We start from the raw sequence: 27694 nt of genomic DNA on the forward strand, positions 1-27694 counted from the left end.
AATAATACAAATGAAATTACTTACAAAACAGACATTGGTAACCATAAGTTTGTTTTCTAAGGGGAAAGGGATGTGGGGAGGGAAAAACTAAGAGTATGTAATTAACAGATACACACTACAAATAAAATAGATGAGCAACAAGGATTTACTGTATAGTTCAGGGAACTATATTCAATATCTTGTAATAGCCTATAATGGAAAATATCTGAAAAAACATATATAAGTGAACCATTTTGCTGTATACCTGAAACAAACCATATTATAAATCATTGTACTTCAACTAAAAAAGACAAGTAAAACAAAACAAAAAAGCTGTAAAAGTTTATTGTCCCAGAACACTAAGAAAAGTAGGTGGCTTGGAGTTTGCAGTTTAGTGGACTAAATAAGCCCACTTAGTCATCGTGTGATTAAAATACTGTTTTAAAGGGAAGTTCGAGAGTAGGCAGAAGGAAGATAACAGATTTTTGAGTAAGAAGGGCCTTGATAAAGGAGTTCTCCAGTTTCAGGACAGATGGAACAGGACAAAAATAGGCTCAGATACACAGTGGAGGATCAGTGAAGAAAAGAATGGAGACTTGATCAGAAATGCGTCAATTCTCTTCATTTGGGCTGAGAGCTTCTACCACCTCCTTCCTGAGATCCTTTGCAGTTAGTTGTCATGGACTAAATGTTTGGGTCCCCTTCAGATTCACATGTTGAAGCTCTAACCCTCAACGTGATTGTGTTTGAAGATGGGAATTTGGGGAGATGAGGGTTAGACGAGGTGATGAGAATGAGGCTTGTGATGGGATTAGTGTCCTTATGAGAAGAGACACTAGAGAGCGCTCTTCCTTTTTGCTGTGTGAGGACACAGTAAGAAGGTGGCTGTCTGCAAGCTGGGAAGAGAGCTCTCACACCAGCCACACTGATCTTCAACTGCTCAGCCTCCAGAATTGTAAGAAAATAAATTTTCTGTTGATCAAGCCATCCAGCCGATGGCATGTTGTTATGGCAGGCTGAGCAGACTAAGTGTGTAGCAATATACCGATACTTACTTACATCTGTTCACTCATTCCAGCATGTGAGTTCAGTCATTTCAAATGAATCCTATTGTCATTATTCCAAAGCAAAAGAGCCCCTTAATGTATTTTTATATTTACATGGATTGAGTGCACCCTGAGTATTGAAGCCCAGACAGATCAAACCAGGAAAGCAGCATCCCTTACATAACGCTGCATTAGTTAAGATTATTTCTGCCTGGGAATGCTACAAGTAAGTGAATGAAGATAAAATAGCTAAATAGGCCAACTTCTCTGCACAATTCAAACTGGTAATAAGTGTTGGAAATCCTAGGCTGAAGTCTTTTTAGTGGCTCTCTTCCTCCACCTTCTGGACATTTGGAGATATAACAGGGCTGTTAGTTACGCATTTTTTTGCTTTTTAATTCTTTATCACCACCCTTATTGTGTACCATCTATTCATGGTAAAAGCTTCAGTAGACTTAGTAGTATGAGAGAACTTCCTTTATATGATAGTCTATTTACAAAATATCTACAGCAAACTCTATTAAGAATAATCACATGCAGACTACAGTAAGAACTCCTACCAATCAGTAGGAAAAAGACGAAACGCAAAAGAAAAATGGGCAAGAGCTATGCATATCGAAAGAGCCACTAAAAATTGAAGTGCTCAGTCTCATTAATAATCCAGGAAATGAGATAGCACTCTATACCCACGGGAATGACTAAAATTAAAAAGTCTAACAAGACCAATTTGGGGTGGGAATGTGGAGCAACAGGAGGTCGCATCACTGTTGATTAGAGTGTAAATGGTACATTGATCTCAGAAAATACCGTGGCATTGTCAACTAAATTTGAATATTTGCGTTTCTGTTATCAAGCAATTCCACTCCAGGTATATAAAATGTGTGAGTGAACCCCAAGACACTTGTTCAAGAGTGTGGATAACAGTAATATTTTTAATATCCAAGTGTCCATCAACAGCAGAAACAGTACAATACGTTGTGGCATATTCATCCAGTGGAATACAGAAACAAACAAAATGTGGAATCTTACAAATGCAATGTTGATCAAAAGAAATATACACACTGTACAAGCCCATTTATATTTGCTGTAAAAAGACAGCAAGACCGCAGTACAGTGTTTAGGTATGCTTAGGTTTAAAGAATAAAAGAGAGCCAAAAAGATGACTACATTTAAGTACAAATAGTGGCTACTTTTGAGGAGGGAGGGATTTGTGTTTTGGAAAGGGCATGCAGAGGTTTTCTGGGGTTCTGATAATATCCTCTCTGACCTGGGAGATTTACATGGGTGTTAAATTTAACATAAATCCTTGCACTATAATTTATATTTTACCTATGTTTCTGCATGTATATTATATGTCACAGTACAAAAAGGTTAAAAGATATATTTTCTTTTAAAACCCAAGGCAAAACCATCAGATATGTGCTCTTTGCCCAAGCTAATGAATCTTGCAAAATACTCCCACAAATTCAGATACTATATCTCCAGGCCTGGCACAGCAGCTTGAATCTTCCTTTTGCTGTCGTAATGATAGTAATATTAATAGCAAAAACAATAATGGCTAATATTCATGTCAAGCACTACTATTAATGCATTCCACATCTCATGTCATTTAGTCCCTATTCACCCTAGGATAATAATACCCTAGGAAGTAGGTATTACTTTTATGCCCATTTTACAAATGAGAATACAGGAACAGAGGAGTTAGTTGACAGCTTGTTAGTGGCACAGTTAGAATTCAAATACAAGGGTCAGAATTCCAAATCCTGTACTCTTAATCACGACAGGTAGCTTCAGGCTTCCTATGGCCTCAGTATCCTACAGGATGTTTATCCCTGCCGGTTTGATTCTAGGTTTGGAGATCTCTTAGACTTGCAGCATTAAGAACAGAGAAGGCTCTGAGGCCATCCTGCTGAGCTGATTTGGCCCCATTTGTATCTGAGTTACTGGTCCCAGATGGGGTGATATCTGCTAGTGAGAATTAGATGCAAGAGGCTTTTCATGTCCTAATAAGATCATTCCCTGGCCAGCTCAGAACAAACCACTTAAAATGTGTAAGCCTTAGTTTTAAGTCCTGAGTGAGCAAAAGGTTGGGTTTTCTTTTGAGGTGAAATATATTGTATCTTAATTACTCCATAGTGAGACTCACTTTCTTTGTGGATTTTTAAACATTGCTTTTGCAGTGAATTCTGAAAGTGTTTAGAGTTGTGCTAGATGTCATGAAATTTTTCTCCCTGAAATAAGGGTGAACATTTACATTAATTAAAAAGATTGTTTTTAGTTAGCCTGCAGAAAGTCTTAACAAGATATTCACTTGTGAGAAGATATAAGAATGGAGGGATGTAGGTAAATAGAACACTGGTGCAAACTACAATCAATAACTATTAACTACATGGTATAAAGGAGTTCAATAAAATTTGAGGGAGAAGAGAAAAAGGAGGAAGAAGAGAAGGAGGAGAAGAAAAATTGGTGATGATATGGTTGTAGGAATAAAAGAAGGACACAGACATTTCATTTGAAATAACCCTCAAAAAGCAATACATATTTCAAGGGACAAGCCTCCTCACAGAGCTGCTGAGAAACATTAGAGCCCATGTTGAACAGGCCTTTGGTACCCTGGGGTCCTATTAATGACTAGAACAAAACTGTGCTTACTTCAGAGTCTTATGGGTCCTCCAAATAGTACAGATCTGGTCTTTGAAAAATACACACATTTGCATAGCATGTGATTCGAAGCAGCCAGTATTACCTGATGTAACTGTGGAAGTTTGGTTGTTTTTCAGTTAGGCAGAAAGCTGGAATAACACATTCACCCTGTTTATATTCTTTCTTTCTACTTCTGCTGTTTGTCATACATTTCCTGAGAGGATAAATCTCAGTATAGAAGAAGCCATGACAAGGGCATCCAGTACTTAATAAAGATTATATGCTGTGTTCAGAAAATGCCCAGCGTTAAAATGAAGGTTAGAAAGGATTTCTTGGCTGGCTGTGTTTCCTTTAATCCCATTATCTGTGGCCTTGAATAGGATTAAGGCTCGGAGGAAGGGATAGGAGGAGGTATGGATAGAGGGGGAAAGCAGGGCAGTGAATGGTGTGTGGCAGTATTTGCCACAGAATTGCTCTGCCAGCCTGTAGTGAGAAGACTTTCAAGCCAATGCAGGTGCATGTTAAAATATATTGCAACAAGGCACTGAAATTCTTCCATGTATATATATGACCAAAAAAATGTACTTTGTTTAATTTTAAGCCCCTTTCTATTTATTTGAATAAAAATTTCAAAAAGAAGGGAAATAAAATAAAATAAAATAAATTGGTGGAAATTTCTAGTACAAGTCGTTACTCTCTCTGAGGGAAGAGGAACTAAGTTTCGTTTCACTCCTATTTTGTCCCAGGCACTTTGTCATGTTAGAAGAAAATCTTCCAAATCTATTCCCTTTAAACATACCTGGTTTTAAGGTTTAAAGAAACACGTTCACTGTATCACCATGTTTCTTATACTTTGGATGCCTACGTGCAGCAGCTGAGGGACAGCATGGAGTAGTGGAAAAAATATAACGTTTAGAATGAGATACACCTAGGTTTCAATCCTGCCTCTGGCTTTTACCAAACGTGAGATTGGGGTACTTTCCTTAATTTTTCTGAGCCTGTTTCTTCATTTGCAAAATGATAAAAGGCTCTACTATTGCCTATCTTGCAAGAACGCTGTGAGAATTCAATGAGAAATGCAGATGAATAGTTTAAAAGCCAGGCTCGTAGCAGACACAGCCAGTCTTCAGCCTGTAGAAGCTATGATTACTTTTTATTTTCCTATTCATGAGATATTCATATATGAGGTGAGGACTAAACTTTGATTCCCAACACTTTCCAATTTTAAGGTAATTTATTCTACAGGCAAGGCAAAGAAGGGGTAGGAACTTCAATCACAAATTCATAAAAGTCTTCTCTGTAGGTTTATGAAGACAAGAAAAAAGAGAGAAACCAAAAAGGAAAATGAAGATAGGAATGAATTATAGTTTTTTCTTCAAGATAATTCAATTTGACTTTTATTTATCACTGTCATTAGGTTTTGCCTTTCAACACTAAAGTTTTTTGTCATTCACTCGTCTATCAAGAATTTTTCATTTTCAAAATTTACTGAGTATTGACCCTTTGAGGGACAGCAAAATTTTTTTGGACCTAAGTTTTTTTCCCCCCATACCTGTCTTGAGAAACAAGAAAATAGCGCCAGAATGGCCAAATTAGAAATCTCACTTGAGATAAAAACACAGGGCGGCATTTGACAGCACGTTAGACCATCTGAAAGTGATTTTTTTTCTCAAGAATCTGTACTGTTTGAAGGGAATGAAATATATCTCAATGTTAAAATGGCAGCGTAAATGTTTTAATTAAGCCAGTGCCCAGTGTGGGTGTGGAATGTTTAATTAGACCCCGTGGGTATCAGTAATGTCTACCAGATCTAGGGATGGTTTCTACCCCTGAGAGGATAGCTTTGCAGAAAGGTGTCTGTAGGCTTGCCTACAAATGGCCGGTCACCATAGAGGTTTCTTTTTCTCCCTGAGAATGTTTACAAACGGAGAAGAATTTTATTGAGTCCATATCTCATTACAGAATCCATCTCACCATCAGTTTCTAATGAAAATGGGAAGGGGAGAAAGAGCGAGAAGGAGAGGGGCTGAATGAACTCAGGCAGGGGTTGAAGCTTTACACAGCGCCTCCCTCTTACTGGGCCTCTCTCAAAGCTCTCACAGTCACATCCCCTGGGCGGTTTGAATTCCAGATAAATTGAGGAGCTATGTCTCCATGGGAACAGCATGGAGAGAACAAAATGGGGAATAAAGTTAATATTTATAGCCCATGACTGTTGATTTTATGTGCTGGCTTTATTCATTAAGTTATCTTAGGGCTGCGATTGGCACAGGAAGATAAGCCTCATGGGTGCTTTAGTTCCCAAATCTATTTTTTCCATTCCTTTTCCAACCCATCCCTAAAACGTCAAGCCCAAATAGTGAGCATGAACTGTAAAGTTTATTTGCATAACTTTCCTTGGGCAGTGTTTTGTAGATGAAACATAGGCTTTGGAGTCAAGACGATGTGGATTCAATCCCAGCTCTGGCACTACCCTGTTTCTTCATCTCTAAAATAGGAATAACGATACTTACCTCTGCCAGCTGGTGGGGGGATTCAAAATGATGCGTGTTAAGTCCCTGAGTCTGTTGCAGGCAGAGTCAGCCCTTCACAAATAGTTGCTATTATTCATATTATTGACCCTCTGCTCACTTAAATAGCTCGTCACATTTTGATTTGTAAAAAAAAAAAAAAAAATAGGGCTAAGGAAGAGAAGGACAAATCATATTCTTTAGCAGAGTTCAATGTTACCAGGAGACCTTATATCTAGAACTGGAAGAAAACATTTTATAATTAAACATCTGGATTCTTCGGGCCTAAGAAGCTTAAATAATTACCTCTTTTCAAGGCATTATTGCTTTGATGTATGTTTAAAATGTATCTTGGCACTTCCCTGGTGGCGCAGTCTTTAAGAATCCGCCTGCCAGTGCAGGGGACACGGGTTCGCGCCCTGGTCTGGGAAGATCCAACATGCGGTGGAGCAACTAAGCTCGTGCGCCACAGTTACTGAGCCCGCGCTCTAGAGCTCGTGTGCTGCAACTACTGAAGCCTGCGTGCCTAGAGCCGGTGCTCCGCAACAAGAGAAACCACCGCAACGAGAAGCCTGTGCACTGCAACGAAGAGTAGCCCCCGCTCGCTGCAACTAGAGAAAGCCCGCGCGCAGCAATGAAGACCCAACGCAGCCAAAAATAATTTTTTAAAAAATCTGATATCGCCTGTGACATCTGCATTTTACTATTATTTCCAGGCTGTTAGAGAGGCCCATTTCATCCACCCTGAGAGTCAAAGGCACAGAGGATATATACACCCACATACAAAAGCCTCTGCCAGCAGAGTCTGTTTTGTCATGGAAACCCTTGTCATTTCCAGCTGGAGAGTGAGTGATGATGTCATTATCAAGAGAGGACCAGGGACCAGGCTGAGCACCCAGTCTGAGCTGCAAGCCTATAAAGAATTATATTTCATAGTCAAATGGTCATGATACGAAGACAAGCCATCGGCACGAGGCGCTTAGGCTTTACATAAACATGTACTGTCTTTGGCAAGGAAAGTATTGGGCTTGAGAATTTGACTTGATGAGCAGTATCTGTATGTATGTGATTTTAAGAGAATGCATGAAGCTCTGAAGGATCTGTACTGTGTTTAGTGAAACTATAAATGACTCCTGTGGTCTAGTGGTTCATTAAAGGCTTGGGGACAAAGTGCAACCTGGTCTGGTCAGAGATCCTCTGATTAGAGTTGGGGACAGACCGGCTGCACAGGAGACAGACTGCCTGTGAGAGGCTCTGACAGCCAGACCAGGAAGGAGGGCTTCAGCAGCCTGATGACAGGACCTGTGTCCAAACAGAGACCCTTGGAAGAGGAAAAAAGGGGAGCTCATAGTACCTTTCCCAGGAGGGCAGGCTAAATGAGGACTGTTCCAGCAAACCAGGGTGTGTGGTCACTGCACGTGAATCATGGACACGACCTGATTTTCTCATAGAGAGCAGCTCTGCTGTTTTAGCTCCAGAAGTGTGCTGTGCAGCAAAGGATGGCTGAGAGGGGAATACTGGTCACCTACATGCAGGTCAAAAGAAAACACCAAGCTAGGGGTCCAGATATCACCTCAAACAAATCAGCCCTGGCCGAGCCGTCACACACACACGACCCCAGCAAGTCTCATTCTAAGAGTCACCCAGGACACCCTCACCACCACACCAAAAGAATCACAGTCTCCAAAAAAGAAACCTGGAAATGTGCCTTATAGTATCTCAGGGCTAAAAAGATGTTTAGCAAGGATTTAGTGCAATTTTGTCTTTTTATAAACTAGGGTAGCAGAGCGGTTGTAGCCTGAGCTGTGCACGAGGCAGGCCTGAATTCAGAGCCTGCCCCTGCCCCTTTCAGCTGGGTGGGCCTGCGCAAGGTGCTGAGGCCCCCTGAGCCTCTGGGCTTTGTCGGGAGGATGTGTACTATGTATAAAGCGGTTTGGGCACTGTCTCCACGTAGAGTAAGACTTCAATAGATAGAAGCCACTGTTACTCTTTGACTCACCTCGCGGTCGTGGTGCTGGTTCAGGGCACAGCTGTGAATGAGATCTTTAAACTAGGTTACAGTTGTCATATTTTCTGTGCTAATGTCAGGCAGAAGGAACCGATATCAACCCAAAGTTATGTACATATATTTAAACATTTTTTCATTTGGAATAATTTCAAATTCTAGAAAAATTACAGAAACAACACAAAGAATGCCCACATACCCTTCATGGAGATTCCCCGGTTAACTTTTACATTTGCCTCATCACTGGGTCTCTATACGTACGTAAGCACACACAGATACACACCCACACACATATATAAAATGCCTATGATATGTATGTGATGTATATTTCCCCTCTAAGCTATTTGAGGTTTACAGACCTGCTCCCTATTACTCTTTAATACTTCAGTCTGTAATTTCTAACAAGAGTACTCCCCCACCTGATGACAGTACAGTCTGGAAATTAACGTTGATACTCACCACCAGTTATTTCACAGACCGCCCCCCCCACCCCGCATTTGTTTTGGCTGTTGTTCCAACGTTGTCTTCTTTAGACAAAGGAGCCAGTCAAGGAGTATATGTTGCATTTCGTTCTCAGGTTTTCTCTCTAGTCTCCTTAGATCTGGAAATGTTTCTGTCTTTCCTTATCCTTCACGGCCTTAACATTTTGAAGAGTACAGGCCTGTTACTTTGTAAAATGCTCTTTATTTTGGGATTGTCTGATGTTTCAGCACCATTAAGCTTAGGTTACGCATTTGGGGCAGGTATGTCAAAATGCCGTGTTTCCTCAGTGTAACATATGAGGATACATATAGAGATCTGGCCCATGAGTTGGACTAGTGTTAATGTTATCACTCACGGTGATATTTGACAGGTTTCTCTACTTTAACGTTAATAAGTATTTTTTAACTTTTTAAATGAATAATATTAGGTATTTTGTGGAAAGATACTTTAAGACTATATACGTATGCTGTTCCTCATCAAATTTCCACCGTTTGTGGTATTCATTGATGATTATTGCCTGAATCAATTATTATTATAATTGCAGTTTGATGATTTTAAGATTCCATATTCTTTCTATATTTATTACCTGAAATTTGACTGTGAGTTAGAGTTTTTTCTTCTATTTTTAATCAGTATGGCCTCATTAGTTTCTTTTATTTAATGGGTCACAACCTATGACTATCATTATTATTTTGATGCTCAAGTTGTCCTAGATTTGGCCAGTGGAAGGACTTTCAAACTGGGTCCTGTATCCTTTTGACATGTTCCCATAATTTTTAAGGCATTTGCCCACTTTATGGGGCATAAGATATATCAAACTCGTACTTTCCCTGCCCTTGCCCTGCAAGTAGCCGTTTCTTTAAAGACTCCTCTTTCCTTTTAGTGGAAGATGATATTTAGTAACCAATATCTAGGTCCTAGATGTGATCATTGCTAATAGATTGTCATTGCTACTAGGTCCTCTCAGGAGGCAGAGCTAAGAAATAAATGTATGCATATACATATATATGTACAGAAATCTCATCTATCTATCTATCTTAGATACTGTGCATTCACATCAATACCTCCAAATCTAGTTCAACACCACTGGGTTTCCATATTTGTAACTATTCTGAGAATGAAGAACCTTACTCCAATTATCTCCAAATATATTTACTTATTTTTCGATCTCTGTGTTTAATCAATGATAAGTAAGATGCATCTTCCTTTTTTTCCCCTCTTGAGAGTTTACTGTTAAACTAAAGCAGTAATTCCCTTCACACACAGAGCACATTGATTTCAATGAACTCATTTTAGAGGTCACAACATAGATGGAGCAGAGGATATGAACTTGGGCCCTGGAAGCAGACCTAGGCTCTAGTCCTGGCAGTGTACTTACCAGCTGTGTGATTTTCAAAGAATTCTTTACCTCTCTAAGTCTCCGAGGATAATAGTATCAACCTCAAGAGTGTGTTGTGAGGATTAAAGGAGTTAAAGGAGCTAATGTATAATAGCTGTTAACACAGTGACGAGCACATAGTAAATACACAATGAATGAGAGCTACTTTAACTATAATTGTATTTTCTACTTAATATAGGAAATTTTCTCTAACTTTCTAGGCCAGGATACAATTTTGGAAAGACAATTACCAATAAGCTTCAAAATTCATTAAAGCTTAGAGATAAGACAAATCGTAAAAACATTTTTATTACTCGTATCTCCATATGAGAGAAAGAAACTGTACTTAGCACATAAAAACCTATTCATACCTGACTTTCTTGGTCTCTGTTGAACATAAAGGGAAAAATTGTGCTCGATGTTACATCATCTTTTTCTGATCTGGAGTAATCATCTACCTTGAGTCAAAATCGGTTGATGAATTGCCTTTTAAAGACCTTCAGGGAATTCCCTGGCGGTCCAGTGGTTAGGACTCAGCGCTTTCACAGATGTGGGTCTGGATTCAATCCCTGCTTGGGGAACTAAGATCCCGCAAGCTGCGTGGCGCAGCCAAAAAAAAAACCCCAAACGAAAAAACCTTCATCAGCTTTTATGAGGAAACAAAAGCTTTTGAGCATGCTCCGTGCATTAGATATGAATGTGATCGGAGTAGAAATGAAGATGATGAGAGTAGGACCATAAAGGTAGACTTTATTTCAAAAGTAGTGGCCAGCAGTTAGCGGGAAATAGTGGACATAAGACGACAAATGAGTACGTACATACTTGTTCAGGTTCCCAGATGCCTACGCCCCGTATTTTTTATGTTCTCCCACTGATATGACAGAGGAATACAGGTAGCAAAAGGTGGATAACAGGCAAACCATAATCAGAAAAGCTTCCTGGCAGAGCTGTGGGCATGGGGGTGGATTTTTCTGTCTTGAGGGTCTGAGTGGGGACTAGACATGCATAATCCCACAACAGGCAAACTCAAGGAACGGGCAGACAAAGGCTCAGAGTTAAGACACTACTCCGTTGCTTTCCTTTTGTATTAGCCTGTGTGACATTCAAACTGAGTGAGCCTTCAAAGTGAGTCAACCGTGTCTGAACTTTCAATCTTCTGAGGCAAAAGGTGCTTCAACAGCAGCGTGCAGCCGCAAGGGCAGCAGCAAACAGAAAAGAAACAGTTCAGAAGTTGTGTAAGAGGGAAGCCTGGAGACTGAATGTGGAATGCAAAATAAAAAAAGAATATCTGATGTCTGAAGCGTGGATGATTGAAATGGTGGTGGGATAAAAGACAGGGATGTCTAGAGGTAGAGCTGATTGGGGGAAGGAATGATAAGGTTGATTTTAGACACGGTGAGTGTGAAGTACTGGCAGGATGCACAAGTGGTATCAGCTGACAGGCACATGGACCAAGAGAACAGCCTTAGGAGGGAGGGCAGGGCTGGAAATTAAGATTTGTAAATTGGGCTAGGAAATGAATGTGGGTATGATTGCTCTTCAAGGCAATTTCGGGGGAAAGGGATGATGATTTAGGGTAAAATCATATCGGGTGGGGTGCTGGGAAGAAAAGGAAGACTCAGTTAAGAGGACAGAGCTGGGGCTGAGGAGGGCCAGGACAGCGGCAGGGCCACAGGAACTGAGGAGGATCCTGGGGGCTGTCTTTTTTTTTTTTTTTTAACATCTTTTATTAGAGTATAATTGCTTTACAATGGTGTGTTAGTTTCTGCTTTATAACAAAGGGAATCAGTTATACATATACATATGTCCCCATACCTCTTCCCTCTTGTATCTCCCTCCACCCCACCCTCCCTATCCCACCCCTCTAGGTGGTCACAAAGCACCAAGCTGATCTCCCTGTGCTATGCGGCTGCTTCCCACTAGCTTTCTATTTTATGTTTGGTAGTGTATATATGTCCATGCCACTCTCTCACTTTGTCCCAGCTTATCCTTCACCCTCTCCGTATCCTCAAGTCCATTCTCTAGTATGTCTGCATATTTATTCCCATCTTGCCCCTAGGTTCTTCTGACCATTTTCTTTTTTTCTTTTTTAGATTCCATATATATGTGTTAGCAAACGGTATTTGTTTTTCTCTTTCTGACTTACTTCACTCTGTATGACAGTCTCTAGGTCCGTCCACCTCACTACAAATAACTCAGTTTTGTTCCTTTTTATGGCTGAGTAATATTCCATTGCATATATATGCCACATCTTCTTTATCCATTCATCTCTGGGGGCTGTCTTAACATCCAATCCACCATGAGTCTAGGATGCCTTTCTGCAGTGTTAAGACTGAAAACTACATTTCCCAGATTTCCTTGCAACCAGAGGGTCTGGATGTGATGCAGGTTCTGAGAATCGGGTGATGTGAGTGAGGCTTGAAAGATGTAGATAGCACTTTTGGGCTGCTTCTGCTGGCAAGAAGGTCATGGGACTGTTGGCTCCCTCTGCCCTTCCTGGCCAGTGTTCAGCATTCCCACATCAGCTTCCCGAGGGACAAGAGGCAAAGGCCTGGGAATCCATGTTTTGCTTGTGTGGCTCTAGCAGAAAGTTCCGTTGTGGTGGCTTCCTGATCTCTGGATCTCAGCAAAGGCAATATGTTCAGTGGTTCCAGAGGTGGCTTCCTGAATTCTCATCTTCCTGAGTGGAAGAGGTAGTAGCTCTCCTAGTGAGTTCTATCTGCTGTGATCTGGGAGTCATTCCTGAGGGCCCAGTCTAGAGCATGCTCTTCAGTCCTTCCAACAATTTTAACAGTGTTTAAATCCCCCTCTGCTGAAAATACTGTGGTGGTTTCTGTTGTCCGCAACTGACCTCTGATTTGATACAAAATCCACTGGAGAAAGGATATTCCAGAATAAAGGGCTAATCAATAATTCAAAAGCTGTCAAAAAGTCAAGATGAGGATTTCATGCATGCATGCCAGCATCCATCCATTATAACAATTAACATTGCTAAGTCCCTAATGGGTACCAGGTACCACACTGGACATTTGGGAATACTGTACAAAGATGAATAAAAGTCTTTCCCCTCAAGGATTCAGTCTAGTGGGGGAGAGAATCCTGAATATAAATGTAATAGATTGTGGCAAGCACAATGATAGAGGCATATTCAGAGAGTTAGCATTAGAAAAGAGGAAGGGCACCTAACCTAGAGTGAGACTCTGGGAGGAAAGTAGGTTTCTTGAAGGGAGAAACACAAGCTAAATATTGAAGGATGAGTCTTTTTATTTAGTTAATAAATACCGAACGCTTACTCTGGGTTAAGCATGGTGCTAAGATCTTTATATGCTGGACCTCATGGAATCCTCCAAACATTCACATGAAGTGGAGAGTATTATTAGCAGAGGCAACAGCATTAGCAAAGGCAGGGATGAGAAACACTGTTCCAGCTGACACCTGCAGATAGGGCCCCATCTCCCACCCTCTGCAAGACGGTAAGAGCCCAACTTTGATAAGACAACAAACCCAGATGAGTTTCACATGGACCAGCACCTCTCTTCCAGCTTTTTGTAGTTTTTTACCTCTCTGGCCTGCTCAGCCTCCTTATTCCCTCATTCTCCCCTTAAAACTCTGTTTTAGATTTGCTTTTATCATAATATACCACCAGGTACTGATGTTATGCAGGAGGAGACGTAGAGCCTTAGCTGCCAGCTTTTACCGGAAGGTATCTACCAAATGAACTTGTGACTGGTGATTAAATTGGCCTAAAACAGGCTGCAATGTTGTGGAAAAGGAAACTAAAAGCCCGTGCACCCTCATTCCGTGGAGAGGGTCATATTTGATCCCTGAGACCTTCCCTTAATGTAGTGCCTACTGAGGGCCTCTTTAAGATCAGTAGGTGAATACTGATCTTCAAGGGCTGGACAGAAAGCATTCTAGCCATCGTAAAGGTCAAGGTCATCCTCTGGCAGTGTAGTTAACAAAACAGAGTTAACAATTTTCTACCACTTCTAATTAAAACTTGATTACTTAGAGGCATTCAGTTTGCTCATGATTGCTTAAGTTAAATATAAATGAATAGAGGAAAACCTAGCCAAAACAGAACTCCTGCTCTAAATTTTAAATCAACCTATTCTGTACGCCTGTTCAGAGGAAGCTGGTTGAGGTTAAATGAAGAACAATTTGAAAACTCAAGAATCAACCTAAGTGAAGTTATAACATATGAGAAACCTAAAAGTAAAAATATGTCATACACATTTTATTTGGTGTTTCATGCTAGGTCGATTAAAAAAAAAAACAATTTGGTTGAACAGATTTTTCTTTTAATATGACTATGTGTACATGGACAACTGAGAATAGGGAAAAACCCCAAATTAATGTTTTTAACAAATTACAGCTGTTACTAAAGACGGTATGCTTGGATTTTAAGGAAATGGTCCAATAAATGAACAGTCCCGCATTCAATCTAGATTAATCAATCCCACTTTGAATAAAAACACATTCTAGTGGCAGAAGTTTACCTTTTTTAAACACTCCATAATAAAAAAATGCGTTCCCTCAGTGTTCTCTCTCCTTCAGTATTTAGTTATTAGTAGTCTCTCAAATGGTAAAATAAAATTGAATTTATATTATCAAATGAAAGTGCAAGTTTGTACAGCCAAGCTCAGCAGCGAAAGTGAAGAAGGATGAAGGGTGAAAGCTGATGGATGCCACGCAGAACAAGGACCTTCATGAAGGTATCATCCTGCCGTGTCCTGGGTGCCAAACACAGTCCACATTCCATCATTTTTTCATTGCTCTTAAACGAGCAAAACCAAATTCTCTTTTTTATTTAAAGAAATATTAAATCTTTATTCTCCCCCACCTCCAAATAATTTGTGATCAGGTAAGGCAAAGGTAAGTCCCACCATCACTGGGGACAGCAGCAATAAACAGACTTCAGAAATAGCCCTGAATCATCAACAACATTCTTTCATGGTAACATAAGGAATGCATCTCATAAATCAAATTCTGCAACGTTGTCACATTGTTCTAATTTATTTGATTAGTTTATCTGAAAAAAACTTTATAAATACATTATTTAAGAGGACAGTAAATTATTTTCTTGCTCTGAAAAAATAATGTTCTTTTTTTTCACATTTTAAAACTGTTGAGAATGTTTTGCAAAAGGAGATGCAAGAAGAATGGGACAGTGGGGTTTGCAGAATGTCCACGTACAAGTTGCATTTACAAGAACCTGGTAATCTGCTTCTACAAATAGAGCTCTTTGCAATATAATATTTAAACAAACAGGCTTAATTTAAACATCTCTCCTATTCACTCTACTTGTTGAACCAAGAGGTACTTATATTTCAAGTATTACACTGTAAAAGGTAAAAATTTTTGTGCCAATTTTACATGTTAGCTTTTAAAGTCCAAAATATCTATGTGAAAAATCATGCCTACTCGGCCCATTTCTTTTACAGCCAAATGCTCTCATCTTTTAGAGAATGCAGAAAAATATTGATTTCCTAAGAAGGAGCACACTGGAAAAAGCTATTTTAAAGTACTGAAGAACAAGGGAGGATTTCTTTTTCTCTATTGGCGAAAATTATTAGAAAAGCTATCCAGTCTGTTGTCTTTAGCTGGTTTTAATAAAGTCTTTCCAAAATGATGGTCAAGAAACCTTTAGAAAACGGGGGAAGGGGAGATGCTCCTTTGTAGCATGGAAGGAATTCCATTAATTGTAGAAATTCTTATTAAATTTCTGCTTTGGTTCTTTAGAAGAAATGCTCATATAACTTCTATATTAGGAGACAGAAAAAAGAACAGATTAATATGACATTTATCTAAAATCTTAAAGAATACTACAGTAATATCTTACATTCCTAAAACTTTACCATGCTTTTATATACATTGTCTTATATAAGAATAGGCAATTTTATCAGGATCCGTGGTCTTATATGTAAGTGAATTCTACCACTAATAGGAAAACATGTCCTTTTCTTTAACTTAGGCTATATATCATTTCCTTTTCCAAACTGCGTTAAGTCAACTGTACTTTTCTTTGAGAACAGGGACTTTACATTCGTCTTGAATCCTCAGTCCCCGATACTTCGGGTTCCAGCCATACGTTGGAGGTTACATAAATGTTGGTTGATAAGTAGTCATGACCACAAAAGAAACCTAACACCACTTAATATCACAGACACTGGACTATGTTCCTAGAGAAGGTATGGAAGAGTGAGAATGAAATGACAGGTACATCAAAAGGTGATTTAAAGCCTGGCGAATGAAGCAGGAAGTCACCTGAATGTTCCTTCCATCTCTCTGAACCTGTGACATGACAAAGCAGGAAGCTGTACCAGGAATGTTTCCACCAACACACAGGTAATCAGATTGTTCTCAAAGGCTTAAGAGTCAGAATGTCAGGCTTTATAGCTTCCACTCACAGCTGGACCTTCTTCCTTTTACAATCTAGAAAAGTAGATCACTAAAGGGAAGTTACACTCCCCAGGTCAGTATATTAGAGAAGGAAAAAAGACTAGCTTCATTTGGATAGGAGGTTCAAAGTTGGCTTTTTCAACCAGTTTTAAAGTGGGAAATATGTTAAAAGTGCACAGATGGAATCTAAATGACAAAACAATTTGACCACAAATAATGCTTTACTGACTCATCTATAAACATCCTGAATTTGCTTGGCTCTCTTCATAACAGTATAAAAAGATGCTGGTCAATACATGAAAGTGAGGTGCTGGGAGAGAAGCTGATAGAAATCAAAGAGGTTTGAAAAGACATGGAGCTGGATTATCCCACTTGTTCTTGACACTGATGGGACTGTGCTGTTGAGTTACTATGAGCACTGCACTGGTAATTTTTTTATGTTGCTATTTCTCTGGGTCCTGTAAAGCTATTGTTCTTTTTGCACAATGACTTCAGGTTAAGTGTGAGTTCCAGAGACAGGGTATAAGAGAGTCACTTGCAGTTTCAACAGCTACGGTCACTCAACAAGGGATGGAAGGCCCTTGGGCTCAGTATGCTCCTAGTCTGGAATATTAGTCGCATTACCTTAAATTGCAACTATCTTATTACATTTAAAAGGGACAACAGTATATCATCCCAGGTTGCTAAACCCAAATGAGAGAAAAATGGTGGGAGAACATGTTGGCAGTCTTAAAATGTCTGAAGAGCTGAGAAAGATGGAATAGAAACCAAATAAACCTTTTCTCTAGTGGACAGAACTAGGTTCAATGGCCACTCAGTTATGGTCTTCTGTCTTAATATGAAGCGTGATCTGGGCACACAATATGAAGCACTGCCACTGGGCAATGAGTGCCGCTCCGTGAGGAGAGGCCCATGGATACCCAGTGGGTGCTGCGGGCCGAATTTCTACACTGAGTGGGAGAACAAGAGCGGCCCTAGAAGTTGCCCAACCCAACTCAAAATCGAACTTCTAATGACCCATGCACAATCTCTTCCACGTGGCTTATTTGGTCCCTTGAAGGACAAAGTGTGCCACAGTCACACAGCAGAAGGTTCATTCCCTCTTGGGTGTCACATATTTATTTCTGATGATTACTGAAGGGAGTTCGAGGCAAGCTTACCTGCTGTTTGCTGTGTTTGAACACCATCTACCTGAGGCAGGGTCCCAAGTGTCCCTTCATCACCAAAGGCCAAAATAGGATTCAAAGGAATGTCTGGACTCTCGCTGTTGGTGACCTCTAATCTGGGTGGTTTAGATCCAATGGGTAAATTTATAATTTCTTCAAAATCTTCATTCTGAACTGATATTCCATTTTCATTTGGTTGTTTTTCCAAATTGGGAGTACTAGGGAGTTTGAAACATCAAAATCAAAAGGAGTTCATATTAAAACTGGAAAACATTTTTAGAACAAACTGTTTTATAATAAATACTTTTATAATCTTACAATCGAAATGTTAGAATGATTGACCTCATCATTACTAACAAAAATGGTGAATTCTGACATATTTGTACTTTAAATTCTTATTTAAAAAAACAGCTTTTAAAAATAAAACTTACCAAGTGGACCAAGTTATCAATTAGAATAGATCCTCATCATCAACAGTTCTACATATATTTAACATGCCTGTCTACTGCAGGCATTTTATATCTCTTTGTCTTATAAAGAATAGCCCTTATTAGGATCTGTACTTCAAAGATGAGGGGATTATGGGGGGGATAATTTGCACAAGTCACACAACTACTGGGAGACAGTCCAGATTGAACGCGTGATCTCTGGTCCTATGTTTTTCTCATAATGCCATTTTTTATAGTCCCAGCTATTCAAATTCCAGCCCTTCCTGGATGTCTCCAGCTTCCTAAAACATGTGCATAATTTTATAGGTAAATTGTTGAAGACCAACCTTCTCATCTTTGCCCCTTAAATATGCCTCTGACCTCACCTTATTCTTATTAATTCATGGTTAATATCTTGGATTTTTGAGCTACATTTTTTTTTAAATAATTTATTTTATTTATTTATTTTTGGCTGTGCTGGGTCTTCGTTACTGCATGCAGGCTTTCTCTAGCTATGTTGAGCAGGGGCTACTCTTCGTTTCTGTGCGCGGGCTTCTCACTGCAGTGGCTTCTCGTGTTTCAGAGCACGGGCTCTAGGCTTACAGGCTCAGTAGTTGTGGTGCATGGGCTTAGTTACTCCAAGGCATGTGGGATCTTCCTGGACCAGGGCTCGAACCCGTGTCCCCTGCATTGGCAGGCGGATTCTTAACCACTGTGCCACCAGGGAAGCCCTTTGAGCTACATTTAACTGGCCAACAAATTCTTAGTTTCTACCTATAGTTTCTCTTAGGGTTTTCTTTTTTGGCTGCGTTGGGTCTTCGTTGCTGTGTGTGGGCTTTCTCTAGTTGTGGCGAGCGGGGGCTATTCTTTGTTGTGGTGTGCAGGCTCAGTAGTTGTGGCTCGTGGGCTCGGAAGTTGTGGCACACGGGCTTAGTTGTTCCACGGCATGTGGGATCTTCCCGTACCAGGGATCGAACCCGTGTCCCCTGCGTTGGCAGGCAGATTCTTAACCACTGCACCACCAGGGAAGTCCCTCTCTTAGGTTTTTCACTCCCTTTACACACTCCATAACCAAATAGGCAGCCCGTTAGGTTATATGTTCATTATTATGCTTTACAATGCAGCAAAACAATGCCTGTGCACCAAATGAACGCTAGATTAATTTTATTGTTCACTTGATCTGACTGCAGCAGTAAACATATTTGCAAACTTCATAATTTGTTCAGTGGCTCATGTATAAAAAATGACCCTATCTGACAAAATTCTAGAGTTAAAATTTTCAAATGGAAAATATTAATAAGACTAAAAATGTGAAACAAAAATCATGACGGTTTTAACTTCTAATACACACTCATCATAAACAATGTTTACCTGCAGACAGAGATCAGAAAGTCAGGTCTCTACTGTCAGTAATGCCAACAAATTGAACTTTCGTAAGTTAGTCTTTTTCCGTCTCCTTCCCAAATGGTGAAAATGAAGCTAATAGACATCTAATCTTTCCATTTTTTTTTTTTAAGGAATCTTTGCTTTTTTTTTTTCCCTATTGAGGAAATAGTTTACTTTCCCCAGTCAGTGAGATACATTGACTTTGTGGAACATATTCTAAAACATTTCTGATTTGGGTATTATGGTATTTTTTGTTAATTATTAAACCCTTTCTTCTAGAAAAAAAATAAAGATGCCTGACCTAAGTGCTTCACAAGGTATTGCAGGGTATGTTGAAAATATTATTTGTAAAAGTGCCGTGGAAGAGAACATAAAAATATTATACAGATTCAGACTATAACGGTGCGTTTCCGCTATTTCACTAAGGAGGGGAGAAGAGGCTGGGCATCACAGTAGCCTACATTAGCGCGTGTGCACTCGCACACACACCCCGTCCTAATACCCGCCGTTATAGTGCTTGCGCTGCCACGCCCTTCCTCCTGCTCTTTCCCAGTGCCAATGCGCTTTCTGTAATCAGGGGAAGAGTTTTGGTTCCCATCCCAGAGAGATTTTTAAGTATAAGTTTTGGCAAAAGAAATGCATCTTCAAAGCCCTTGTTCCTTGACCATGTCAACTCCTGTCACCTTCCAGGCCTGCGTGTGCTGACAAGCTGTAATGGCAACGCCAACCCCAGGCTTGAATCAACAGCTGACCTCATTTCCCCTCCCACTCTTACCCAACCACCCCACCCATTCTTACTTGTTAGCAATTAGAGGAATAATCATGCCCTATGCTCTGGATGAACAATTATTAAATGTTCAGAGGACACTGTGACCAGCAGAAACTATAAAACTGAAGCTGAAGTTGCTGGGGTTAGGGTTTATGGATCTGTGTGTCCTCTTAAGATACAAGTATCGGCTTTTGAATTCCCCTTCTTTGGCTACTCTCTGGAGGTTGAAGTTGGATGCAAGACTCTTGAAGATATGTTTCAGGTTCTTATACAATGATTAATCACTTGATTTTACCACCGAAGAGAGTCAGCTAAAGTATAAACTAATTTAATTCCTCAGAGAGAATTATCAGTGGCTTAAAAAACCTATCCCTTGTTATAATAATGGGGTTCTCTGTGGTACTTTTTATCCTTTTCTAAAAATCTCTGACATCAATGAACTAAATGCCATAAATTATAGTAGTTGGAAATGAGTATTTTATTTGAAAATAAAACTATAACTAAAAAAATGAAATATCACTTAATATATCTCTTGGGTAATTATGACAATAAATTTATTAAACATAATCAAACGCTTATTAAAATCTCTCTTAGGAAAATTATTTTCTTTGGTATTATACTGGGCAAATTAAAAAAAATTTTTACTGTCCCAGACAGACATACATAGATACCTTATGACTTACAGATATCTTAGGATGTCCATCTTAGGACAACTTGTCTTTTCATGGCTTCCAACAATATAAAATGTTGTATAGTATGTGTTTTTAGATGGAGAAAAGAATTTATGTATATCAAATCATTATGCCATATGCCTTAAACTTATACAGTGCTGTATGTCTATTATATCTCAGTAAAACTGGAAGAAAAAAAGATCTTAGATCTTAAAAGACATTTTTCTATCTATTAAAAAAGTTAATGTGAGGAGCTTCAATTCTCTTATGGTAGCAAAGACTCTGGCATTAGAGACAGAACTCATAATTCAGTAAATTCTGATAATTAAAAAGTTGCAGCTGAAAAATTTGAACATTATTATAAATATTTCTACAAGTTCTCTATGACTGGATTTCTAAGCACAGGCTATGATTACCCTTAATTTTCAGTTTTGAGAGCACTCTTACAATGCTGTCAGTATAAATGCAAGGGAACAGGAAGGCAATCTTTCTTTAACCCACACTTCTTAACTATTGTTAGCAACCATCTGTTTCCTCAATAAGAAGCTCTACTACTAGTAAAAGAAATATTGGCATCTAAATTACTTTTACTAAGGAACAAACCTGTGACTCACTATAATATTATATACAGTGAAAATACAGCTGCTGTATATCATCAAAGGGTGTGAAGATGGTCCAGGGTCATGCCAAACACATACAAAGGAAAGTAACAAATTATTCCCTGTAATTTTGTTTGATAGCCACACAAAAACCTCACCATCATATTTAGAGATTCAAGAAAAAAAGACATTTTCCTTTTCTCAGATTACAGAGTTACTACTAGCTCTACCAAACATTAATGAACCTAAATAAATCTTCATGTTAAAACTCAAATTCTGTCTGGCCCCAGAAAACTCTGGTGGGATTGGTGAGGCAAAAACAGTCGTGCTTTGCTCTAATGTGCATCAGTAAGAAAGGCTGCAGTTGTCTAACTCACCTCTCCACAGTCACTTCTGATTGGTGTGAGGTAACCACATGGGGGCTAGCTGCTGGTTCTCCTTGTCCTGGAGAGTTTGTCATATTTGGAAGTGCAGATACCGCTGGACATGGCAAAGAAGATGGAACAAAGGGTTACTACTACTCTACTATCAAACCCAAACCCCAGGAGCCAGAATGCCTGGATTTATGTCCTGGCTCTGCTAGTTACCAGCTGTGTGACCCTGGGCAAGCCACAAACGCTCCGGGCCTCAGTTTCCTCATGGATAGTAATAGTACCTAACTCATAGGCTACTGTGAGAATTAAATGTATCAACACATGCAAAGTACTTAGAACACTGCCCAGCACATTGTAAGGGTGGAAATCAGTGCTGTGATTATTTCTGCTTGCACCACATTGACTTTGGACAAAAAAGTATGTAATACTGAAACCAAAGCAATTGATGAAGATAACAGTAAGTTGATTTGGTCAGGCCGATGCTGAACAAATTATTACTGAAGGCTTTGGAGCAAATCACCAAGAAATACCCTAAGTGATGAAAAATATTTTGGAAAATTCAGTTTTAGTCCCACTTAAGAATGGTAGGGATTTCATGCATGGAAGGCCAGTGAATTGTACCTAACTGTGCTACCTAGTCATTCAATATTCCCCACTGGAGTCTAGCGTGAGCAAACAATATGGATGACTGACTTTAAAATCTGGGCCAGGTTTACGTAAAATCTTAAGAAGAAGAGACTAATAACTTAAAAGCTGCCAACATTTGCAAAGCTGGTAATAGGAATCTTCTGAGAAGACTTCTGATAGGTCTGCAAACTTGCCTGCCTGCCCAGCCTAGAATTCTCTTGGGAGCACTGGTGATACCATTCAGTCCTCAACCAAATGTGGGACCAGGAGAAGAGGAACATACGTTAGATAATCCTCAGGCCTCGTTTTAGCACTATTAACTCAAACCAAATTTATTATGAGAGTTGATAAACACAGGTGTGATGACTGACAAGTTACACCTTCCTTCTGGCCATTGTTCATTCTCGAATTGAGGTACAAAGAATAATCGAAAGAATTGATAGGGGAAGAGCAGGAAGAAGACACATGGAAAAACAAAAAAACCAACAAGGAGCCCGGCCATGTACAAACTACAGCATCGGCTCCTCAAATAATCCTGGGTTGGTGTAATTTACATTCTAAAATGCTCATTCTGATGACTTACTGGGTGCCATGCCTGCTTTAAGCCTGAATGTATCACAACATTCTTGGAGGCAACCTGTTAAAAATGCAGTGGGGTTAATATGCAACCATTAGGCTATTCTCCAAACAAAGATAATTAGGGCATCTTTAAAAGAGAATGAAAAGCCCCACACTGAAGGGATTATGATGTAGAGGAACTCAGATAGCCTCTACTGAAGTAAAACCAAATCCCCAAATACCAGTATTTTACATTTGAAAACCCCAGAACAGAGAATGTTCTTGCACATAAATCATCTCATTTGATCTTTACTCCAGTCTACAATAAACAGTAAAAGAAACTGAGGTATCTCTGGTCCTTTCTTTTCATGTTGATACTGCAGATGAGGAAAGAGGAAGACTGAATAATGAATTATCGACCAACCACCTGTATGTACAATCATGAAGACCACGTGGAATCACGGAAGGAGCCAAATTACAAGCTGGTGACTTGGACTCCAGCTGTGCAAGCTGGGCCTGTCACTCAATCTGAGTTCTCCTCGGGGGTAGGGACCTCGGCTGACCTGCTCTCACTGAATCCTAGCACCTACAAAAGGGCCTGGCACACAAAAGTTTTCTGAAAATGCCTGCTTACTCCAAGATAAGGCATCTCCTATCTCACAGGCCTGCAATGGAAATTAAACAAGAAAATGTATGCAGATGTATCTGACACAAGGAAGGCATTTAATAAATATTAGTTGAGTGTGAGTACTAAAATACTAAGATAAATTTTACTTTTATATACACCAAATTTGGTTTAAAATCACCAAGAAATTAATCATCTTTGTCCAAAGCCTATGGCATATGAACAACTTTCTAATGAAATTTCAACAAATTTCAAATTTTAACTCTATTCTGAAGTCAGAACTAAAAGAAATAACATTTAAAGCCTTTTCTGAGAAATGACGTAAGTACAAGTTGTCAAAATGTTTAAATTTAATGTCCTTAATAGCAAATATAAACACAGATTCCTTTAGCAGATAGTAAATGACAAATGAAATTTAATTTTATAAACTCAAAGAAAATTCTTCTAATCGTGTGTGTATATACACATATACGTGTGTATACATATCTATAGAGGCATACATACACATAGATATATAGAGAGACATATATATGATATAAAATGACTTAAGATATTAAATACTCCATTAGAGTATAAACAAATGTGAAAAAAATCTGCTAGAAATGCTAGAGATTTTTAGATAAAGGGGATTATTTGTGGACTAGATGAGAAACACCTAAGCTTCTGTGAGTCAATGAGTATTTTTATTTTAAATCAATGTTTATCTTGACCTCCACAGAATAAATTAAAAAATTTTATATTTGTATTGATTTGAGTTCACTGAAATAAGTACCTGTTTCTCTAATGAGCGCTCCCTTGGTTATATCTCCATTTCTCTGATCAACGGTTTTCTAACAAAGAAAAAAAAAAAAAGACTTTTTAATGTTAAACTTACAAATGAAAGTTAAAAAAAAAAGCTATTAAGAATAGTTAAAAAAAAGGCCATCTCAGTACCTTATCTGAAGCTTCTGTTCTTCTGGTTCTTTTCATTATCTCCTCAAGCCGCTACAAAAAAGGCAGAATTGAGCAAACACATCAGATATGGAAAGAAAGCTAGCCTGGCGCATTTCACTGACTAAGCAAATAGCAGGGTATTGAAACATGTCCATTATTTTGGGAAAATATAATTGTCTTTGTCTTAACTGGAGTTACTCAAAGAAGTTGAAATTGGCTTAAGCCGCATGAATTGCAAGCAACTGTTTTTGGTGAAGCCTGAAACACCAAGAGCTATTTCTTTGGAGGAGAACATTAATACTGACAGCTACTTTAGTTAACCTGGAATGGGCAGGACACTTTTGTTTTCTGATGGCAGTGAGCTAGTCTCTTGGTCTGGAGCCGGCTTCAGTCTAGGCAGAATCAAGAGCAGCAAGGGCGCCAGGCTGCGGGGGCAGAGACGCAACTACCTTCTTCCTCTCCAGGCGCTCCTGCTCTTCTCTCTGGAAATGCTTCTCCCGTTCCTGCCGGACCCTCTCTGCTTCTTCCCGAACACGAGCTTCTTCTTCTTTCTGAAAACGGGAAGTCGGTATCTGCTTCTTACACACAGGCCGTCTTTGCCCGCTGCCCCCAAGGTCCCGGGGCGCCCGAGGACGGAGAACGCGAGGACCACGAGCGCACACGGGGGAGACACAAGCACTCCTAACCACACGCTCAACAGCTTCCTCTTCCCATCTGGGCTGCCCCTTGCCCCATCTTGAGCCAAGGCTGCGCCGACCTGCTTCCCGGGCGGGAGCTGGCCCCCCGCTACCTGTTTCTGGATGCGCTCCATCTCCTCCCGCTCGCGCCGGGCCCGCTCCTCCTCCTGCCGCCGCAGCTGCTCTTCCCTCTCCCTGGCTTGCCGAGCTTCCAGCTGGCGGGCTTCCTCCTCTCGGCGGGTTCTCTCTTCAGCCACCCTTTGGGCCAATTCTTCTCGCTTTTGTCTGGAAAAAGACAAAACAAGACGAAGATACGTGAGGGGACTTCCTTGGCAAGGCGCGATCGAGTTTGTGGTTACCGCGAGAACAGTTTGTTGGGAGGTCTGGCCAACAGCATCCACTGATCCACGTGAGGCTACCCTCTCTCCTTCCTCCTCCCCTTCCAGCCTCCCGTTGCCTCGTGGGAAACAGACGCAGAATGTATCCACTCATATTCTGAGGAGAGCTTGTTTTCTTTCTTTCTTTTTTTTTTTTTTTTTGCGGTACGTGGGCCTCTCACTGTTGTGGCCTCTCCCGCTGCAGACCACAGGCTCTGGACGCGCAGGCTCAGTGGCCATGGCTCACGGGCTTAGCCGCTCCGCGACATGTGGGATCTTCCCGAACCGGGGCACGAACCCGTGTCCCCTGCATCGGCAGGCAGACTCTCAACCACTGCGCCACCAGGGAAGATCCTGTTTTCTTGTTTTTTTTTTTTTAAAGGATCTGCAATATAACTATCTTTAAAGGCTGAGATCTGTTTAATCCAATAATGTGACTTTTTAGTAACGAATTTAACGCTCCCCTCCAAATCTCTGTAAGTAAATAAAGGTTATAATGTTCTGTTTCAGTACAGGGACAAGATGGACCATGTAAGCTCCCTGTTGGGACCAAGGGTAGGGCATGTCCAAGATGGCGGCCCAGCACTGGGGCTGCCGTCCTTTCTGGAGAGGCAGTTCTGCTTATTTGAAGAACAATTATATTGACATTAGCCTTATTAGCTCCAGAAGGAGGGCAACTAAGCAAACTGCCCCTGGCATACTGTCTGGCAGGCAGTCATGGGGCACTTAACTATCTCACGCAGCTACCCTCTGAGAGGAATACTATCTGGAAGAAAACATGAGCTGTTAATATGCAGCTTTAAGATAATGAGAAAGATAATGAGGAAACATGGAGATGAGAGATACGTTAAATAAAAAATTAAGACTGCACAACTGTACCTCTACTGTGGTTACAATTATGCAAATCTATGTGTGTATGTATATATTTATGCATGTATATACACCCACACACTGTTCAGAGACTGGAAAGGGTGACCCAAAATGTACACAATTATTGAAATCTGGTAAGAATATGGATGATTTTTTTTTTCTTTAAACCTTTCTCCCCAGTCCTTCGAAAACAAAACAAAAAACCCCTTCTCCATCAATTTTGTTGCACTGTCATTATAATAAGAAAATGTGGCTTACAAAAGTCGCTTAGTGCTCAGAGGAACACCAGGGGAGACTAATTCTGAAACAACTAAATAGATTCACCTTCAACACTACTATTACCTCTTCTCCCTGACTGCAGGCTTAATCCAAGGTGTCACTAGGGTGTCACTGAGCAGTGTCACTCCTTTACCTTTCGAGCTCTTTCGTCTCCCTCTTCTCCCTTTCCTCCTTCTCTCTCTGCTCTCGGGCCAGCCGCCTCTTCTCAGCTAGCAGCCTCGTGGCCTCTTCCGGGTCAGTGGTGCCCGCAGAGGTCTTCAGAGAAGCGATGGCAGTCACAGTGGATGAAGGGGCCGGAGTGGAGGCTGGAGCGGAGGCCGGTGCTGAGGCTGCCTCCGGAGCAGCTGTACAAACAAGTACAAGGAGAAAACCAGTTGGAAACAAAAGCCAAAGAACAACACAAAAACTAGCATCCCCCGCACCCCAGGCCTCGAATTCATCGCTATAAAAGAAAAGGGAATGTTTATTACTGCGCGTTCTCACGGTTTCACTGTATTCTATCTGTAACCGGGCAACAGATAACAAAAAGCCGCGTGTGTAAGTGAGACATCCGAAGCTGACACTCTGTCACCAAGCCTTATTTTTATACAAGTTAAATCAGTTAACAACATATATCGAATGTGTACTAAATATAGAGGCTCATGTTAGGTTCTGTGGGAAGTTATACCCCAGGAAAAAGGAAGATGAGATCTTCCATTTGCCTTTCATTACGTTAAAAAAAAATTCCTTCTCTTTAGTGACTATTCATCACTAGAGGACTCAAGCCTTTCTGTGACCATGCCCAGTGTCCATACCACTGAGCCCGGACTCAGGCGGGAAGAGACCAAGGAAGAGGCCTCTTCTGTCTACCCAGAGCTGCCTCCAGGTCTGAGGAGGGAGGAACCAAGAGCCTCTTCGGGAGATGGCACC

The 27694-nt window shown here is 40.3% G+C and overlaps 1 protein-coding gene across 6 annotated transcripts in view; it reads right to left on the reverse strand.

The window, feature by feature from the left end:
- Positions 1–11166: 11166 nt before the first annotated feature.
- The window catches only part of MAP7 (microtubule associated protein 7), a 167144-nt gene continuing 150616 nt past the window's right edge, over positions 11167–27694 (reverse strand). For 5 of the 6 annotated variants that reach the window (XM_079939822.1, XM_079939823.1, XM_079939825.1 and 2 more), the window contains 8 exons: positions 26919–27129; positions 25373–25544; positions 25032–25133; positions 24583–24633; positions 24422–24479; positions 21843–21945; positions 17607–17830; positions 11167–15806 (listed from right to left, as the gene is read on the reverse strand). In XM_079939822.1, coding sequence (XP_079795948.1) covers positions 15796–15806; positions 17607–17830; positions 21843–21945; positions 24422–24479; positions 24583–24633; positions 25032–25133; positions 25373–25544; positions 26919–27129 — 932 coding nt within the window. In that variant the 3' untranslated portion in view covers positions 11167–15795. The other variant, XM_079939820.1, reaches the window with a different exon arrangement.

Source organism: Stenella coeruleoalba, assembly GCF_951394435.1.
Source record: "Stenella coeruleoalba genome assembly, chromosome: 12".
NCBI lineage: Eukaryota > Metazoa > Chordata > Mammalia > Artiodactyla > Delphinidae > Stenella > Stenella coeruleoalba.